Genomic DNA, 20274 nt, shown 5'->3' with positions numbered 1-20274 from the left:
GCCAACATGAAACATGAGAACTACATTGCCCTCAACCTTAATGCCTCTGATTCATTCCAGGCTTGCACTGCAATATTAGGCAAAATGCTGCCTTCACACACATCACACAGGTGCCTGAGGCATTGAATAAAATGGCCAAAAATGTCATCTCTACTGTAGCTGAATAGAAACATTACATGACTGATTTTAGAAATGAGGTAGCGATTTTTTTTTTTAAAGTACAGTAAGTCATTGGTACCTAATTGGCAGCAGGTTGTTAACCTTACTACATTTTCCTCTGTCATCACCCCATGGTCCTCAGTTACACACTGATTCTGTTGGTGCTTTCTTCTCAAACTATATCTGCATTATTCAGGTTGCGATGGTCCTCCTCATCCTGTTGCAATTGTGTTTGTAACTCACCCAGTTCCAGTTTGAGGCCCTAGCTGTTTTTCCCCCATTCCACCCAGTGAAGGCAGCTGAACCTCTCATTCCAACCCCCAGATGAACACGCTCTAGCTCTGCCCAAACCAAACACTTAAAATAAACCAGCACAATAACGTATTTTCCAATACCGCATATAGTCTCATCAAATAGATTCTACAAGAGCAAGTGACTACTCCTAAATAAGCCATTTTCACCTTTTGTAGTGGGAGTTTTGTTTAACTTGGCCTAACTAGATTAACGTAGGAGCAGGAGTAGGCCATTGAGCCCATCGAGCCTGCTCCGCCATTCAATTAGATCATGGCTGATCATCTACCTCAACGCCACTTACCTGCATGTTCCTTGATGTCATTAGTATCCCGGTATCTGTTGATTTACGTCTTGATGATTATGTTTTCACAACCCTCTGGGGTAGAGAATTCCAAAAATTCATCACCCTCTGAGTGAAGAAATTCCTCATCTCCGTCTTAAGTGGCCTACCCCTTATTCTGAAACAATGCCCCCGGTTCTAGACTCACCAGCCAGGGAAAACATCCTATCCACATCCACCCTGTCATGCCTTATAAGAATTTTGTAAGTTTCACTTTCTATCAACTGCCACATCCTACCTAAAGATATAACCCTGAATCAGAGCCATGATTTCAGCCTTACTCACAAATTTGTATTATCCCTTGACTTAACTACACATTTTTAAACATAAGAATTATTTAAATGTGGACTGGTACTACATGTTTGTGACTCAGCCAGTTTTTCGAAATGGTGGCACCAAGTTTTGCTCAATACACACAATTTATAGGTTTCAAAACACTGCTGCAACAATAGTTTCTGTTACTGGTTTGACATGTGCAGAGTTTCACAATGAAAACTGTCTTGCAGGCTATATATTAGGGGAATTACAGATTTTTAAAAATTGCATCTATCCGCCTTTGGCGATTGGTGGTCTTTATTGTGCCATCGATATGGAAATTTGTTTCTGTCACATCATAATTGAATTGCTTTTTAAAAATTCGCCAGGTTATTTTGTCAGATGCAAGTGTCCCTGGTGAGGGTGAACACAAGATCATGGATTACATAAGAAGGCAACGAGGTACGTGGACTACATTTTGGGGGACTGAAGGGAGGACTGGCAGCAGTCTTTTATTAATTGTTAATTTTTACTTTGCAGCTCAGCCGAACCATGATCCAAACACTCATCATTGTTTGTGTGGGGCTGATGGTGAGTAGTTGTTTTAGTGTCTTCATGCTGTGTGAACTGTATCGCTCGAATGGAAAGTAGCATTCACTATTATGTAACCTGTTAAGGATCACATTTGTTTTTCAGAACCTCAACTGCAATTATGATCTGAGCCTGAAAATATGTAAATGCCTAATGATGTGGTACTAAACCTGTTTTCTTCTAACAGCTGATCTTATCATGTTGGGATTGGCAACTCATGAACCAAACTTCACTATAATCAGGGAAGAGTTCAAACCCAACCAGCCTAGGCCATGTGCTCTTTGCAATCAGGTTGGCCATGAAATCAAAGAATGCCAAGGTTTGCCGAGAGAAAAACAAGGAGAGGTACAGTAGCAAAAGTCTGTAAAATTTTGTCATTTACAATCGACAGTCTGAAAATAACTGCAAGTTAGTATCATGATAGATAATTTAAATCTGGGACCTCTTTTATCGATCAAATGGTGAAAGATTTGAGATGTAGGCAACTCTGCAATATGAGAATGAGTTAGAATAGCTGAGTAATTTAATCTTGCATGTTGAAGGATTGTTTAAAAAACAAAACAAAAGCATTTGTGCGTATACTTCTACTCGTATGTGCAAATCAGACAGTGGCAGTGGTTTCGATTGTTCTCACCTGATTCGGCTCAGAACTAATATTTTTAGGACACTTCATCTTAAATCCTGAGCTTTGGACTTTGTAAAGAAGAGACTTGGCCTTCGTATTTAAGATGAAAGCACCTGTGTCGTATGCTCTGCATGATTTCACTCCACTTTATTTCTTTCTGCAGCTCTACCAAAAAGAACCCACTTTTACAACTACAGAAAAGACAGCACTTTATACTTCAAAAATGCTTTATTTTTACATGTTAATTTAAAAGCAGCTTTCACATGACTCCTCCACTCCCCCAAATATAATCCAATTGAAGAGCACTTGATGTCTAAAAGTTTGAGCATATAAATGTTATTAAGCCTGAAGCCCCATGATCTATTATCAGCAACAAGTCATTTTTTTGAAGCAAATCACATCAACCATTATTCATTGCAATGTTGCCAGATTTCACCAGTTAAATTGCTGCTGTTTTCTGGGTATTATACTCATCTCATTTCTGCCTGCTTTTCTCCTACAAAAAATGCTGACTCAACTCAAGCCCTACTTTCAAATTGAGTGCTAGCAAAAATGTTTTGAGTACCTTGCTCATTACTGCTGCAGTTACTCAATTAGAGTGGCTCACAACTCTCAACAGCGGCATTTAAAGAAAATAAGAGCTGCGTTCAGCCTTTTTATTTGCTACCAATGTGCTAATGAGAATAGGATAGCTCTGCTGCACCCGGCTATCTTCAGTTAAGCTTTATTTGCCACACCTAAGCTGCCTTCCAAAAAAGTTAATGATGCAGCAGTTATACCAAAGAAATACTTCTTTGACATATTGTTTGCATTGTTAACTTCCTGCGACATAGACCACAGAAATATAAAACAGCAATATGCATTTGTATAGCATCTTGAGCATAGTTAATGCTCTTGAAGTGCCTTGCAATGCTGATCATCTTTGTAACGAAAGATTAGGCTAGATTCCCAAAAGCTTGGTCAAAGAGTAAGGCTTTAAGACATGCCTTAAAGGAGGTGGAGAGGTTTAGGGAAGTATTCCAGAGCTTGCGGCCTAGGCAGCTGAAAACATGGCAGCCAATGGTGGAGCAAAGAAAAACATGGATGCGCAAGAGGGCATGCTTGTGACAACATATTGTTGCTACACAATGGAGATTTTCCATTGGGTAGAATAAGTTTTAACAGTAACCAGAAGTAGCATGATCTTAGTTCGAAAATAGTTGATGGGATAAGATCAGTGGGTTTTCAATATTAAACTTACAATTTTGTTTTTTTCCCCCTTCAGTTTGACCAAATGGCAGGTAATTCTCCAATGGGCTCAGAAGTGGAGTTCATATTTATCCGATTAACTGTGTTGCGTGAGGTAGGTTGATCTCAATATTTACCCTGATAAAATGTTTGTTTGCCACATAGTGCAAGTAAGATGCTTTTTTTTTTAATTTTAAACAGTACTTGGAAAGGGAATTAACGATGGCAAGCCTGCCCTTCAAGTTCGATTTTGAGAGGAGCATTGATGACTGGGTTTTTATGTGTTTTTTTGTGGGAAACGATTTCCTGCCTCATTTGCCGTCGCTTGAAATTAGGTATGCTAATTCAATTAATTATTACAGTATCTTTTGACCCTTTTATGCTGTTGAGGTTGATACCTTGAAGGAATATATAATTTCAAGATTAGCAGTACTTTTTTTTGAAGGCTATGTCTATGGTTTTCATTTTAAATTTGTAAACAATTTTGAGTTTCATCATTCACTTTCTTAAAAATGAAACAATTGTAGTTACCTTGATCTATTTAGATTTTAAAATGTTTTTAAATCAGTAAACTCTGTTAACTTCTGGAATGTTTGCTTAGAAGTGTTACAGAGCAGATTGGTGGAACTGAATTTATATCTAATATTTTAAGAAATCTTGTAAATTGCAACTGCCTTTCATTGTTTTGCTTGTGCTAAGGAGAAAGCACTGTCAGTGCTGACATTGCCTGCACATTTTGAGAGGAGAGGGTTTGTGTTGGAAACGAGAAAACTTCAATTAACAGACATAGGTGTTGCAGTCCGATCTCACTGGCTATTCCTGAGTGATAACTAGATCTTGATGGACTTCACTGCATTCTCACAATTTTACTTTCAATTAATTGCTTTGACTAAAGATTAATTGCTCCAAATGTTCAAGATTCTAAACAGTAAACATTATTTGTAGCAATGTGTTAATAACTAATGTCTCTAATGTTTCTGGAATTAAGCTGAACTTGTAAACTATAGATTATGTTTAAATTTATCAGGACAGAAGCCATGGCGAACAAACTCAGTTTCCTTATATTTGAGGGGTAGGTGCGTGGCAGGGCATCTAAAGCCTGGGCATTCTGGTAGGTTGGGTTGCTGATTGCAGCAGCAAGGAGAGACTGCAATTGGCAGAAAGGAGGCCATAGGCTTTGCTTCTCCTGGCCCATAAGGATTGCTCTTTTTTTAAAAAAAAAACACTAACCTGCTAGAGGTGGCTGCTACCACCTCCATTTTGCTTTTGGGTTACCCGAGCCCGACAAAACTTGGTCGTCAGATGTTAAATTTAAATCAGGCTACTAACTGTGTTGTGGGAATTAATTGATTTAAACATACATGATAATGACGTGTCCTGTTTCCAAGATGTGAAACATGTGCTTCTTCACGACGTGCAGCTGTAAAATTGGCAGCAGTTACATACACGCCAGTTTGGGGATATGTTCCCTGGCTTATTTTTAACCCAACCCCTGTCCATTGCCATGGCGGGACAGGGTGGGGAGATTAATAGCGAGGGATGTGAATAATTTCAAAAACTTTATTTGATAGAGCTCTTCCTTTTTGTGCAATTAGCATTAAATATTGACAAAAGAAAATTCAAAGTGATTCAGATTTATTTTTAATTGTGATAATCGCTGCTTGTGGATATTGCATAAATCACAAGACTGGATTTTTTTTATGTGTGTAAGCAAAATTCTGTGCAAGGGATGCACATTTTTTATACTGTGTTTCCACACACAGCATTCAGTTGAGTATTTCGTGGGCTGAGTTGTCTTAACAAAAAGTGTGACAAAATTGTGAAATGCAAGCAGTTCTGCAAAATTGTTTGACAAAATCTTTAATGTGATCTCAAAACTAGTGCCGAAAATTTTGATCTTCAGTACTGAATTAGATACTGTCTATTTCTCAGGGAGGGTGCAATTGATCGACTGGTTGGCATTTACAAGAATGTTGTACACAAGACTGGGGTAAGTAAAGTGAGAAGTATTGACAAACAGTGTATTTCATTGCAAAAACAAAATTCAGATAAAATGCAAAGCTCTTGTTTCTTTTTAGGGTTACCTTACAGAGAACGGTTTTGTCAACTTAGAACGAGTGCAAATGATTATGGCTGCAGTTGGAGAAGCTGAGGATAACATCTTTAAGAAGAGAAGAGATGATGACGTAGGCTGTCTCTGGTTTTGCAACCTTTATTATATGTTAAAGATATGCTATTTGATAGCTATCTGTTTATGGTAAAATGCAAAGTTGTGTTTGATCAACTATTACAGATAAATTATTCAGGTATTGCCATTTTGACACAAAATTGCAAAGTAAGCATCCATTTTTCATTAGTTGCTATTCAAAAATAAAAGCACACTTGAAGGTTGTGAAAGGCTGGATGAAACATATTGTTTAATTGGGGGATTTATTTTCATGTTGCTTTCACAGTACAAATTTATTGTCTACTTGGCTTCACAGCTACTAAACTTGTGGAATGTAAATAAGGTAGTCAGGCATGAACGGACTCTGAAGTTCACTTGACTGCTGCCTCCAAGGATTCTTGCTCCTCTTTGCTCCTCACTCTGGATTCAGGCTTGCCTTTATGCTTTTACATTGGAGTCTAGCTGCAGGAAATGCTGTGCACTATTGCTGTAGTCATAGTGTGAATGAGCCCTTATGGAATTGTATTTCGAGAAGATATGGTATTCGTTGCTTTTAAATGATCATCTAAACATGCAAATATTACAGTTGGCATCTGCTTCTTTTACAGGTGTCATTCAGAAGAAGACAAAAGGAAAAAAACAAAAGGATGAAAGTAAGCCATTCCCTGATTCTGTTTATAGAAGTGAATCTTAACAGTTGTAGGGCTGTCCAGTATTCTGTTAGTTTGTAAGTGAGGATTTAAAAAAAATATATATAGTTGATTGGAAGTTACTCTAGCTGACCGGTGAGGTAATTGCTTTGATTTTCTTTTTGATCAGACGTATGAATATCCAGCTCCTTGTTTAGCTTCTGAACTAAGCTATTGAGCAGTCTGTAGAATTTCTTTTGCCAGATTATGGAATGCAAACTGCTTGTCCATGTGAACATGCTCTACTTAGCCAATCCAAAGAATTCAGATACACATTGCCCCCACAAAATGTGCACTTGGGTGGAATTGGAATTTAACAGCTAAAACTGCGCTATTGATCAGTATAGACAAAGTTTCCCCTGCTTGTCCTGCTAGGACCACACTACCTATTAATGCACTGACTTGCAGGGTTATCTGTAGTTGAATGGGAACAAATTCGGCTCCCAGTGATATTTTCCCCCTTCCAGGTTCTGTTTGTCGTTAATGAGTCAGACTGCTTTGTCCATCATGTCCAGTGTTGCAGGACTCAGTTTATGCCTAGTGCAGTATCATTAATGTATTTCCCTTTGAATTTGCCTTCATTCCAAATCTTCAGTGCCTGCTTTGTAATCCTAGAACCATCTCAACATTGCATACTACTTTTCTCTGACTTCCCTCCCTTTTGTCACTACTAGTTCGGGGCGGCGCAGTGGTTAGCACCGCAGCCTCACAGCTCCAGCGACCCGGGTTCAATTCTGGGTACTGCCTGTGTGGAGTTTGCAAGTTCTCCCTGTGTCTGCGTGGGTTTCCTCCGGGTGCTCCGGTTTTCTCCCACATGCCAAAGACTTGCAGGTTGATAGGTAAATTGGCCATTATAAATTGCCCCTAGTATAGGTAGGTGGCAGGGAAATATAGGGACAGGTGAGGATGTGGTAGGAATATGGAATTAGTGTAGGATTAGTATAAATGGGTGGTTGATGGTCGGCACAGACTCGGTGGACCGAAGGGCCTGTTTCAGTGCTGTATCTCTAAACTAAACTAAATAGTTATTGCAACTTACCCTAAAATTTAAGTGTATTGCCACTATCTTGTCTTTGGAACTCTCTTCCTCAAAAGGTGGTGAAAACAGAGTCTTTGAATATTTTTAAGGCAGAGTTAGATTCTTGATGAGCAAGAGGGTGAAAGGTTGTCGGAGTAGGTAGGAATGTGGAGTTGAGGTTACAGTCAGATCAGCCATGATCTTGTTGAATGGTGGAGCAGGTGCAAGGGGCTGAGTGGCCTACTCCTGCTCCTAATTCATATGTTCGTATCTTGTTGACCACAGCGTGGACATGCATTATGCCCATTGGAATGGTGGCTCTGCCAGTTGGCAGCCTGGAACTTCAGTAGCATCTGCTTGCCTCACAGCAACCCAATAGTGGTAAACGATGAGTCCTGGATATATGAGCATGTGTTCTTATACCTAGCTTCTACGTGTTGCCTTCCTGCAACTGTTGCCCCAAGTGTTTGCTCAACAGCAGTATGGTGCGCACCTGTCTTCAGTGAACTCTTGAGTGCTCTCTGTGGTGAATTATGAGGCCTGGGATATGAGTGGGAAGTCAAACACGCTTGGAGGTATTGGCACTCTGAGAAGTGGCAAAGCTCTCTTGGCCTTAATAATTCTCTGTACCAAAGCATCAATCTTGATTTGTGTGTGTTGAGGTACTGTTGTTCCTACATTTGTCCATGAAAGGTTTTCCCATCCTCGAGGAAAATTTGTCAGTGCGATATAACTTGCTTTGGTTGAGACAGTAGTTTTGTTAATGTGGATTATTCTCTCTGGCAGCTGAGGCCATGTCAGAATTGATTTGGATTGAGAAATCACAATTCATAAACTGAAACTTGATGTAAAAGGAGGATGAATTATTGCCAAGGATAGAGACTGCCTTTATATGCTTGGACTCGGGCTCAATGTAATTTTGAATTTGGCTGTTGACCTCTATTCTGATTGAATTTTGCAGACCTCTACTATGAAGGGGTTCTAATTTTCGACCTCATTTTCAGACCTGTCCCTTTTAAGCTTAGGAACTTTGTAACTCTGTGTAATATTGTCGGTACTCTGCCTTGGCTATGGTAAGAAGAATTGCCTGTCACTTTCATTCTCAGTCAGCAGGCTATTCAGGGAGACCTCCAGTTCACTCTGTATGCTTGCAAGTAGTTTTTCCAAGTACCAAGGGTACGAGGGCACTCTCCATTCCCTCTTTAAAAGAAAATCAAGTAATTGTGTTCTTGAGGAAAGTAGATAATTCCGGGATCCTTCAAGTGTGAATGCCCATGTACTAGATTTAACCAATAAAATCTGTAAACAGATTTGAAAAAGAACATAAGAACGAGTAGCAGGTCATTCAGCCCTTCAAGCCTGATCCGCCACTCTAGAAGATCATGGTTAGTCTTCTACCTCAATTACACCTTTCTGCACTATTCCCATATCTCTTGATTTCCTGGGTATCCAAAAATCTATCAGTCTTTGTCTTGAATATACTCAGTGACTGAGCATCCATTTCTATCTGGGTTAGAGAATTCCAAAGATTCACAACATTTTTGTTGAAGAAATTTCTCCTCATCTCAGTCCTAAATGGCTGACACCTTATTTTGAGACTGTGACCCTTGGTTCTTGACTCCCCGGCCAGCGGAAACATCCTCCCAGTATTTACTCTGTCAAGCCCTTTAAGAATTTTATATTTCAATGAGATCACCTCTCATTCTTAACTCTAGAGAATATACGCATATGTAGACCAGATACATTCTGTTTGAATAATGTTGTGTCCATCCTACTATGTGTGCCTTTTCTATATGTTGTTTACAGTGAAGCTTTTATAGTTTCTGTTCAATTGTCAATAGATCTTTCTCTTGAGTGAGATAATATTGGAACAGTTGCAAAAGCTCCGCAGGGAATGTTCAATGTCGTGGGATCATTTGGATTCTGCAGAATTTTATTGCTTGACGAGCAAGTAATTGGCTGAGTTCCTCTTCTGAAGCTCTCCTCAGCTGGTAGTGACTGTCCTCATTATGTTTGGAGGTGCTGTCTTTTGGTTGAGGCAACAAGCTGAGATACTGCTGTACATTTGGTTGTTCACATAGCTGGAAACAGGCTATTTGTCCTGACCAGTCTTGACATGTACTCTCCAAATGGACAAATAGTTCTCATCAGATTTACACACCCTCAGCACACACCCCTTCAAATCCTTCTCCTCCTTCTACCTGTTAAATCTAATCTTGATATATTTTCTGCTTCAGCCACTAATCCTGGAAGTGAATTCCACAGCTTAACAACTCCTGTGTGAAGATGTTTTACCTACATGAACATTAAAGATGACGTCACTTTTTAAGTTCCTTAAGTCCTGGATAATCCTCTTTCAGTTAATACCGCAACATCAACAGCCATGGTTGGAGGTGCAGGATGTGAAAATGCTTTTGAAGTTGGGAAGAGAATTGGCAAGTTGGAATCGAGTAGAAAAGGAGTTCTAGCAGGTGGAGATGGTATAAGATATATACAAAAAAAAAGATAGTCACCAAGAAATCCTATAGGGAATTCAGAAGAAACTTCTTTACCCAAAGAGTGGTGGACAATGTGGAACACTACCACAGGGAGTGGTTAAAGCAAATAGTATAGATGCACTTAAGGGAGGCTAGACAAGCAAATTGGGGATAAGGATATCTAGGGTTAAGCTGATCGATTTAGATGAGGGATAGATGGGAGGAGGCTTGAGAGGAGCATAAACACCGGCATGGATTGTTTGGGCCGAATAGTCCATTTCTGTGCTTTTTGTCATATGTAATCCTACTAAACTCCAGTCTGGGGATAACAAAAGCATTGACCAGGGTTTCAGCTACAGTGGGAATGAATTAAGGCTGGAAGTAGTTGTTCTGAAGTTATAAGTAATGTGCTTTGGTTATCAATAGGATATGGAAGTTGAAGCTGAGGTCAATACCAAATAGGATACTGGGGTTCCACTGTCTGGCCAGCCTGAATAAACAGCATGGAGTGGTGGAATCGGGTAAAGATATGGAGTCATTTTCAGGATGGCTGCAGTATTGATGACATTAAATTGAATAAAATTCTAGCTCATCAGTCACTTGAAGCAGTCTTAACTATAGAGCGGTGAATGTGGAATCGAGTGGTGGGAGAGAGATAGAGCTCATTTTCGTCCTATTTTTAAAAACTGACTCCACGCCTGAGTAAATTCATTGAGGTGCGCCATATAAATGGAAATGGATGGCACATGTTGAAAACAGGATGGGAGGGATAAATCATTGCTAGAGATGTGCTGTTTATGGTGGGAACAGATAATGGGGGGGGGGAAAAGGCATTCCATGCACATGTCGATTGTGGACAAAGATAGAGTGGTTAGCCATGTTGCAAAAGGTTGAGAACAAGGATGGTAGCGCACCACAATTACAGAGGACATTCTTGGCCACTTTGCATAGGCCAGTCTTGATAGTGTGGGCTGGGTAGGTAGTTGACTGAAAAGATTCAAACGAGGAATGGGAGAGGTGAGGTGAGGTCAGAGCTGGGCGTTGACTGAAATGAATAAAAGCTTGATGGAAGAGGGATCTTGAGAGGTAAAGAGGTTTAGGGTGGGAGCTAATTGTTAGAGGTTCGGACTGAGGTGGCCAAAAGCTCTGTAACCAATGGGATGTAAAGAGAGGGATTCACAGAAGTTCGAAGGCAGGTGGGTGACTGAGTCTTGATGTGGGACAATATGCGTGGCAGAGTTTTGTGCAAGTTGGATGTTATGGAAGGTTAGGTCCATTAAAAGCTAGCATTAGAGTTGTCGAGGGTGACAAAGACAGACAAAAGTGAGTGGTCTTGGTGATTTGATAGAATGTAATGCTGAAAGCTCAGTTCAAGGTAGAACAAGATGCCAAGATGGATTAAGTGGCAAGTGAGAAAAAAACTGCTGATCAATCCTGACTTTGTCTTCCCAATGTTGAGCTGTAGAAAGTTGCTACTCGTTCGAGATATGCTGGATGAGCAGCACGGTGATATGGGCCAAGAGCAGTGGTGGCAAGGTAGAGTTGGGTATGGTTAGTATCCATGTGAAGGCTGAGCCAGTTACTGCACATGTCGAAGAGGTGTAATCTGTAGTAAGGAAGAGAAGACACCAATAGATCCTCGCGGATCAGAAATGATGGTGCATAGAATTGGAGGCAGCCTATTGGCTTGAATAGGGAATTGGTTAGGAGATAGAAAGAGAAGGGATAATAGTTATGCACTCCAACAGGCATGATGTGAATAGTAATGTCCCCCAAGGATCTGTACTGGAGCATCAGCTTTTCACTATTTATAAGTGACTTGGATAAAGCAATGGAGAGCAGTTTACCTTAGTTGCTGACGACACTAAGTTAGATGGCACAATAAAGAGTGTAGAGTGGAACAGAAAGTTGCAAAGGGATGTTGATAGATCAGGTGAGTGGGCAAAATTGCGACAAGAGTTTAATATGTGAAGTGTGAGATCATCCACTTTGCACTTAAGAAAGATGGAAGAGTATTTTCTAAATGGTGAGAATCTAGGAACTCAGGAAGAGCAGAGAGGTTTAGGGGTCCAAGTACAGAAATCTCTAAAAGGTGGTGACAAGTACACAATATAATTAAAAAGGCTAATGGAATGTTAACTGTCATCCCTGGGACTGGAATACAAAGGGGTGGAAGTTATGTTATAACTGTGCAGAGCTCTGGTTAGATCCCATGTAGAATACTACATTCAGTTCAGAATACTATATTCAGGAAGGATGTTTGGGCCTTGGAGGGGATGCAGTGCAGATTCACCAGAATGATACCAGGACTAAACTGGTTGAATTACGAGGACATGTTCCATAGACTAGGCTTATCTTTGGATATAGAAAATTGAGGTGATGAAAGTCATTTATTCGGGTGGATAAAGAAACTATTTCTTCTGGTGGGAGAGTCAAGAACAAGGTGGCATAACATTAAACCTAGGCCGTTCAGGGGTGATGTCAGAAAATATTTCTTCACACAAAGGGTAGTGTAGATCTGGAGCTCTTCCCCAAAAAACTGTTGAGGCAAGGTCAAGAGAAAATTTCAACGCTGAGACGGATATGATGTTTGTTAGGCAAGTGTATTAGGAGTTATGGAACCAAGGCTGGTAACTGGAGTCAAGTCAGCCATGATCAAATTGAATGGAGGAATAGGTTTGAGGGGTTGAATGTCCTATTCCTGTTGCTATGGATCCTGAAGAGGTGAGTGGGATGGTGACGGAATAAAAGTTACTGCTAGAGATCTACTGGCCACATTCGGAAAGGTAGGGATGGAATTGTTAGGGGCGATTCATTTTGAAACAATTCCTTACTTGATATTATGTGAAGGATGCGTTATAGATGCTTTTAAAAATTAGTTTAAATCATTTGTATGTGATCTAGAAGATGGGTGTTAATCCCTCATTGCATTAGAGTTGTCCTGCTTTGATAGAAATTGCTGTTTCTATTTCCACCATGTACTCTGGTATGAAAGCTTTTGTGTCCTCACCTGGTTCCATTCTTACCTATCCAGTGGTAGACACAGAATCTTCAGCAATGGGTTCAGTTTCCACCCCCGTCCCACTGGAGGCCCTAAGGACTTATTCTTGACCCCATTCTATTTCTAATCTACATGCTGCTCCTTGGCAACATCATTCGAAAACATTGTCAGATTCCATATCTACACTGACGATACCTCCACCACTTCTCCCAACCCCTTCACTGCCTACGTGTTGTCAAACTGCTTGTCTGACATCCAATCTTGGGTGAACAAAAATTTCCTCCAGTTAAATATTGGGAAGACCAATGCCGTTGTCATCAGTCCCCACCGTGAACTTTGTTCCCTGGTCACCAATTACATCCCCCTCTCTGGCCACTGTCTGATGCTAAACCAGACTGTTGAACAACATGGTGTCTCATTTGACCCAGAGCTGATCTTCCGACCCCATATCCTCCATATCACAAAGACTGCCTACTTCTACCTGTGTAATATTATCCTTCTCCTATTCCCTGCTTCAGTTCAGCTATTGCTGAAACCTCTGTCCATGTGTTTGTTGCCTCTTGCTGCAACCTATTATAATGCTCTTGTGGCTGTCTCCTGTCTTCAGTCATTCATAAATTTGTGATCCAAAACTCAACAGCCCATATCCCAATGCATCAAGTCCTGTTCATCCATCACCCCTGTGCTTGTTGACGTACATGGCCTCAGTTCTAACATTCTTCTTTTCATGTTGAAATCCTTCTGTGGCTCTCTGCTTATCTCTGTAACCTCCTCCCAGAACTGCCCTTTCCTCCAACTCTGGCCTGTTGTGCATCCCCCACTTCCTTCGCCTTACCATTGGCACGGCACATTCAGTCATCTAGGCTTTAAGCTCTGGAAATCCTTCCTCAAAGCTGTCGGCATTCGTCCTGGTGTTTCCCCCTTTTTAAGATGCTGCTGAACACCTACCTCTTTGACCAAGTGAATCGTCACCTCTCCAAATGTGTCCTTTGGCTGGGAGTCGATGTTTGCCTCATTACGCTGCTATAAAGTGCTTTTGGGCATTTTACGATACTAAAAGTGCTATATAAATGCAAGTTGTTGTAGTGTGCCTGCCTCCAAGACGTACAATATGTGGCTGTTGATTCCTTTCTTTGATAGCATGTGAACAAGTCTGGAACTGCGCATTCGTTATTTCATAATAGGATTCAGTAATTAACCCTGTTTTACTATACAGACATCATTACCTTGAAATTTGAAAAAGAGCAGTAGTAGTTCCATTTGTTTGGATGTCCCCTTCACACCAGGTTAGTTGATCGCATCTTGCCCAGTACGTCACTGGAGTGCAGTTGTTAGTATGTTTCTAAGCTTGGAAAAAAAGTGATCCTCCTAAGCTCCCACTTCGGTAGTGCTGCTGTAGATCAGTTCAACAAGGTAATCAATACACTGACATAAAAACATTAAATAAATACAAGTGGATACACAAAATAAAGATATTACCCTAGTACTTTGGAGAACAGGCGATTGTACGTTGAAACGTTTCCTTTGTTCTTTGCCTCCATTCTGTTCTGGCCTTCCTCCTTTAAGGCAGTTGTTTATATGCTCCTGACTCCATGTGTTATCCACATGACAGTAATGTCATCCATCCTCCGCCAATCATTAACACTAGTCTATTTAACCGAAATACAGCGCACTTTTTGTTTCTCCCCAACACTAGCGGTTTTCCATCAGAAATAATTTAAAATAAACTGCAATAAGCCGGTTTATGATTATTATTTGGAAGTTTAACATGCTGACAGTGTTGGGCAACTGGGGGTGCTCTTTGATTTGGGATTGTAAATTTCTGTCTTGAAAGATGGATGTTGCTTGCAGGACTGCTGTTTGTAGTGGTAACCATGTGGAAAGTTTTCTGAGACCAACATTGGTATATAAGCAAATGTACATGCCTTGAGTGGATATATTGTTTTATCTTTTTATACCTGTACAAATCCATCTGGCTTGAAAAGTGATCATTTTAATTTCTTAGCATAGAATTGCTAGTTTTCTCTTTGACCTAAATATGGTGCCTCTGGACTCCCCTTTAGTTCGACCTTCAATTTTGGATGAGACAAGTTGGCAGCTTGGTTATTAAAGGAGATAACTACAGTCATCAGAAGTAGATCTCATTGTGGCATGCAGCAATCCGTAAACTAGAGCATTACATTTTGAAAAAGGATCTTCAGTGCAAATAGCAATGCAGCTCTCTGCGACAGTTCATATTGCAATTGTTACTCGCTGTACTAATGGATCTTTCTTGGAGCAATTTGTTTTACACAACCTTTTGTTTTGAATCCACAAAATTCCTAACTTGAAAGACATCTTCCACCTCAGTTCCCTTTTTGGTTAACAAATTACATTGTGAATGTTTATATATCCTAGTTTTACTTCATTTGGCTTGGCGATAGGGCATTGATGTCATGGCTCAAATATCTCCCAAAAACGAGCTTTGTTTGCATCAGAAATGTTAAGATATCTTAATTCATTTCCATGTTCTTGAGATAGAACATGGGCTTCTAAAAGTCTTTGTTAAAGTACAGAATGTTACATCATCTATTAGAGTCCATGTCATTAGGGAAGTGCTTTCTACATGGATAACAACTAGTTGGGGGAGCCTCTTTGTCGAGTAAGGACCATAGAGTTGCTCAATGTGGTATTGCAGAAGATGGCTTCTCGCCTGTAATTCTTTACATAGCAAATGTTTCATTTTGATTGATACATCTTTATGGAATTGTAGTAGGAGGTTTTATTTCACAGGAGGGAAAGCGTGAGTAATATAACCATACTTGCACTTTTCAGTGTAAAGCAGTTTCCCATTTCTGCCTTTTGTACAGCTGGTATCCACAACAAGTGTCTCATTTTTATCAAATGTTGTTGTTTAAATTGGTCTGCAAAATATACAAATCAGAAGGTCATTGCTAAAAACATATCTAGTGTAGATCTGTTGCCTGCTGTGTGTTTGTTCCTGCTTTTATTTTTGTAGAAGTTTTGATATTTTAAGTTGCAAATTTCTAAAAATAAATCAGGTACTTCAGTGAAAGTACAAGAGAAAAGTTGGGGCTTGTGTAAAACATGGAATGGGGATGACCATTTTAAATAATGACGTTGGTGGAATTTTACGAGACCCTCAAATTTATTGCGCGTGAGGCCCTACCATTGGCACAGTCTCAGAAATCTTTGCCCTAACTGTCTTGAAAAGGCATTTCCCAAGAAAATTCACTTAACTTATTTGGACTACTCTCATAGAAAATGAGCTAAGATTCACCTAAACTAGGGGCTGAATTTTATCAACCCTTCGACACCATGGGTCATGGTTGGGAGGCCCGTAAAATGCTGCAGTTCCGAGGTGAGACACTGGTGAGGAGGGGGGAGGAATAAAATTATCAGGGCCAGGGGGATTGGGGGGCAGCTGCGGGTGGAGCAGGGGAAAAGCTTATTATTGATTGCAGGAATAGTGGGAAGGGGTTGAGGTTCCAAGGGAACACATTTCAGGGTGGGGAGTTCAGGATATCAATGAAAGTTTTTTCTGGGGGAGAGGGGAATTTATATATAGATTGCCCATTGCAGGATGGAAGACGGGATTTAAAGTTGAATTCAAGTTTTATTTTTATTTCCTGGAAACGGGGACCTTTAAAAATTAACATATCACTGAAGGGCTTGAAGCCCCTTAAAAATGACGACTGCGTGGTGGCGCCGCTCGCAATGACGTAGAGGGGGCGGCGGCTCCACTCCCTCCATTTAAATGATCCTTCGCGCGTAATATCGCGGGGGCTTGGCGGCAGCACTTCTGCTTCGGAAGGTTGCCGCTTTCACAGCACGTTGCCGCGGAGCACAAAGTGCTGATGAAATTCAGCCCTAGGTATTAACCCCTCCCCAGTCTTATCATTCACCCTAATCGCAAAATCATGGGAAAACGGCAGTTTGCTCTCACTGGGTGTTTTACTGAGTACAATGGGGAAAGTAACATTTAGGAGCCAATCCACAGATGAACTGCCTCTTTTTTTTTTTATATAATTTCTTTTCCAAGCAGGATCAAGATCCCCAACCAAACTTTAACCATACCATGTTTGAAACTGAAATTATCTGTGACAAAGTAATATGTAAAGTAAAATGAAGTAGTGTTATAAAAGTCAAAGAATTAGATTTGAAAAAATAAAATGTTAGTATCTGTATAGCTTTGCTGTGTTAATCTGGAATGTCTGGAAATTTGTCAGTCTATTTTCAGTGGATTTCAGTTTTATTTTACTTTGAGTAAATTTGGAAACAGGTCCTGGGATAATTTTGCCTCTTAGAAGTTTGCTATAACCTATGTTAGTCTAGTCTGTCTGTCCTTCTGTAGGCATAAGAAATAGGATCAAGAGTAGACCATATGGCCCCTTGAATCTGCTATCCCATTCAATATGACCATGCTGGTCTGTCTCAACTCCACTTTCCTGCCTGCTCCCCATATCCTTAGATTGCCTTCGAGACCAAAAATCTGTCTATCTCAGTTTTAACTATATTCAAGGATGGAGCATCCACAACCCTCTGGGGTAGACAATTTCAAAGACACACAATCCTCTGGGTGAAGAAGTTTCTCTTCATCTCAGTCCTAAATGATCAAGCACTTATCTTGAGACTGTACCCCCATGTTCTAGGACCCCAAGCCAGAGGAAACAACCTTTGTGTCTACCCTGTCAAGTCCCTGCAAAATCTTGTATGTTTCATTGAGATCACCTCTCATTCTTCTAAACTCCAGAAGGTGTGGGCCCAATTTATTCAGCCTCTCATCCTAGAACAACCCCTGCGTACCAGGGACCCATCTATTGAACCTTTGCTGTACTGGCTCCAATGCAAGTATATCCTTAAATATGGAGACCAAAACGGTACACATTACTCTGATGTGGTCTCGCCAAAGCCCAATACAATTGTAGTAAGAGTTCCTTATTCTTGTACTCCAACCCCTTACAATAAAGACCAGCATGCCACTTGCCTTCCTAATTGCTTACTGTACCTGCATGCTAACTGTGTTCCTTTTATATGAGCGCAACCAAGTCTCTCTGAACAACAACATTAAGAAGTTTCATGCCTTTTTAAAAAAAAGTTTCTATTCTTACTACCAAAATGAATAACCTCACATTATACTCCATCTGCCGCCTTGTTGCCCACTCACTTAACCTGTCTATATCTCTTTGCAGCCTCTGTGTCCTTCTCACAGCTTACATTCCCACCTAGCTTTGTATCATCAGCAAACTTAGTTATATTACTGTCCCTCTCTTTGCCTAAGTTATTAATATAGATTGTAAACTGCTGAGGCCCCAGCATTGATCCTTGTGGCACTCCACTCGTTGCAGCCAATTTGAAAATGCACCATTTATCCCTGCTGTCTGTTTCCCATCCAGTAACTAATCCTCCATCCATGCTAATATATTACCTCCAACTCCATCAACCTTTACCTTGCATATTAACCTTTTGTGTGGCACTTTATTGAATGTCTTTTGGAAATCCAAGTATATTGGCTTTCCTTTATCTACTGTACTAGTTACAACCTCAAAACAACTGTAATAACTTTGTCAAACGCGATTTCCCTTTTGTAAACCATGTTGACTTTGTCTGATGATACTATGATTCTCTAACTGCATTGCTAAGACTTCCTTAATAATAGATTCCAGAATTTTTCCAACGACTGATGTCCGGCTAACTGTCCTATAGTTCCCTGTTTTCTCTCTCCTTCCTTTCTTGAATATCAGTATTAAACTTGCTAACTTCCAATTCACTGGGACTGTTCCAGAATCTAGGGAATTTTGGAAAATCATAACCAGCACATCCGCTATCTTTGCAGCTACCTCTTTTAGAACCCTTAGATGTAGGCCATCAGGTCCTTGAAATTTGTCATCTTTTAGTCCCTTAAGTTTCTCTAATACTTTTTCTCTGATAATTGCTGTAATTTCCTCACTCTTATTAGCCCCGTGGGTGCCCTTTATTTCTAATATGTAATTCATGTCTTCTGCTGTGAAGCTAGGCACGATATTTGTTCAACTTCGCTGCTATTTTCTCATTTTCCCATGAAAATTGCTTCTGTCTCTGCCTATCAGACCAATATTTACTTCAGCTACTCTCCTTTTATATATTTGTAAAAGCTCTTACCATCTATTTTTATATTCCTGGCTCGTTTTGTCATTCTGTTTTATCCCTTTTTGGTTGCCCTTTGTTGGTTTCTGAAACAATCCCAATTGTTACGACCAGGTGAGAGAGGTCTAAGGTTCCTTTTCAGCCTTCACCTGGTCTTACTGTAACAGGATTTAATTTTAAACACACCGTGTTTTTAGCTCTCCCTTGCTGAATCCTTGTTCACCACTTTCCAATTATAAGACAAAGAAACCAGCACAAACAGGCTTTCTTGGGTTTAAAGAAGAAAAGTTGAAATGATCAAACTTAAACTCTGATTTGGTTAACGCCGACCGATACATGACGCGCCCATGCTAGCATGCATACACGATACACACCTGCAAATAGAGACAGAAAAGAGCAGAAGAAAATGAAAGTGGAAATGTTTGAGGCAATACCTGAAGAGTTTTTGTTACAGTTCTTCGAGCTCACTGTAGAGTCCTTGATTGTAGGTAGATCTTACTTTTCATTGAGGCCCAGTATTCTTCTTAAACCTTGTTTGCTGTAGGAGACTTTTCTCTCTTGGGGTTCATGTAGTTTCAGTGGATTTAGAGGTTTGTGAGAAAGATGGGAGTAGACAGGAGAGAGATCTTAGTCCAGGAGCAAACAGATACTCTGAGTTCAAACTCTCTGGCCAGTTCAAAAGAAAACCCTGGAACAGCCAGGTAGTCATGTGACCAGCTGGTCTAACCAGTCCTGCCTCTTGTGGATTGTATCCTCCTTAGCAGGCCCTGGAATGCACTTCCTCACTTTCAATGTCTGTTAGTTTGTAAATGTTTTTTTCCTCCCACGGCTGATCTGTTTAACAAGTCATTTCCTCGCTCCAACAGTTTAAAAATCAATGTTCATGACAAAATTGATGTACCTCATTATTGGCAGGTGTGGGCCTAGCATGACACAATTCTCATGCTTATAATTCGTTGCAACATTATAAGCCTCCTCTTTTAATCTAATACTATCCTTAACTTCCCTGTTAAGCCACACATGGATTTTTCTTGCTGCGTTTTTTGTTTTTTTAATGTATTTTGTTGAACATTTTGAATTGTTTCATTAACTGTTTCCCACTATTTACTGCCATATCTTTTAATCTATTTATCCAATCAACCTCAGCCAGCTTTTCCTGCAAACCTATGCAGTTGGCTTTGTTTAAGATTTTTGTTTGGAAGCGACATATTCCAGTCCCAAACGTAACATGGAATTCAATTGTATTATGATCACATTTTCCCAGAGGATCTTTCACTATGAGATTATTATTTAAACCTGCCTCAT

General features: G+C 40.2%; 1 protein-coding gene across 1 annotated transcript in view; it reads left to right on the top strand.

Moving 5' to 3' along the window:
• Positions 1–20274, top strand: part of xrn2 (5'-3' exoribonuclease 2) — a 112911-nt gene that overhangs the window by 24642 nt on the left and 67995 nt on the right. The window contains exons 7-14 of the mRNA XM_068044391.1: positions 1438–1510; positions 1589–1639; positions 1827–1984; positions 3529–3606; positions 3693–3826; positions 5424–5481; positions 5570–5677; positions 6267–6311. Of these exons, the coding sequence (XP_067900492.1) occupies positions 1438–1510; positions 1589–1639; positions 1827–1984; positions 3529–3606; positions 3693–3826; positions 5424–5481; positions 5570–5677; positions 6267–6311 (705 nt within the window). The remainder of the gene's footprint in view (positions 1–1437; positions 1511–1588; positions 1640–1826; positions 1985–3528; positions 3607–3692; positions 3827–5423; positions 5482–5569; positions 5678–6266; positions 6312–20274) is intronic.

The sequence above is a fragment of the Heterodontus francisci genome, chromosome 13, assembly GCF_036365525.1.
Source record: "Heterodontus francisci isolate sHetFra1 chromosome 13, sHetFra1.hap1, whole genome shotgun sequence".
Classification (NCBI taxonomy): domain Eukaryota; kingdom Metazoa; phylum Chordata; class Chondrichthyes; order Heterodontiformes; family Heterodontidae; genus Heterodontus; species Heterodontus francisci.
Note: the sequence above shows the minus strand (reverse complement) of the source record. Positions and strands in the feature narration are given on the sequence as shown.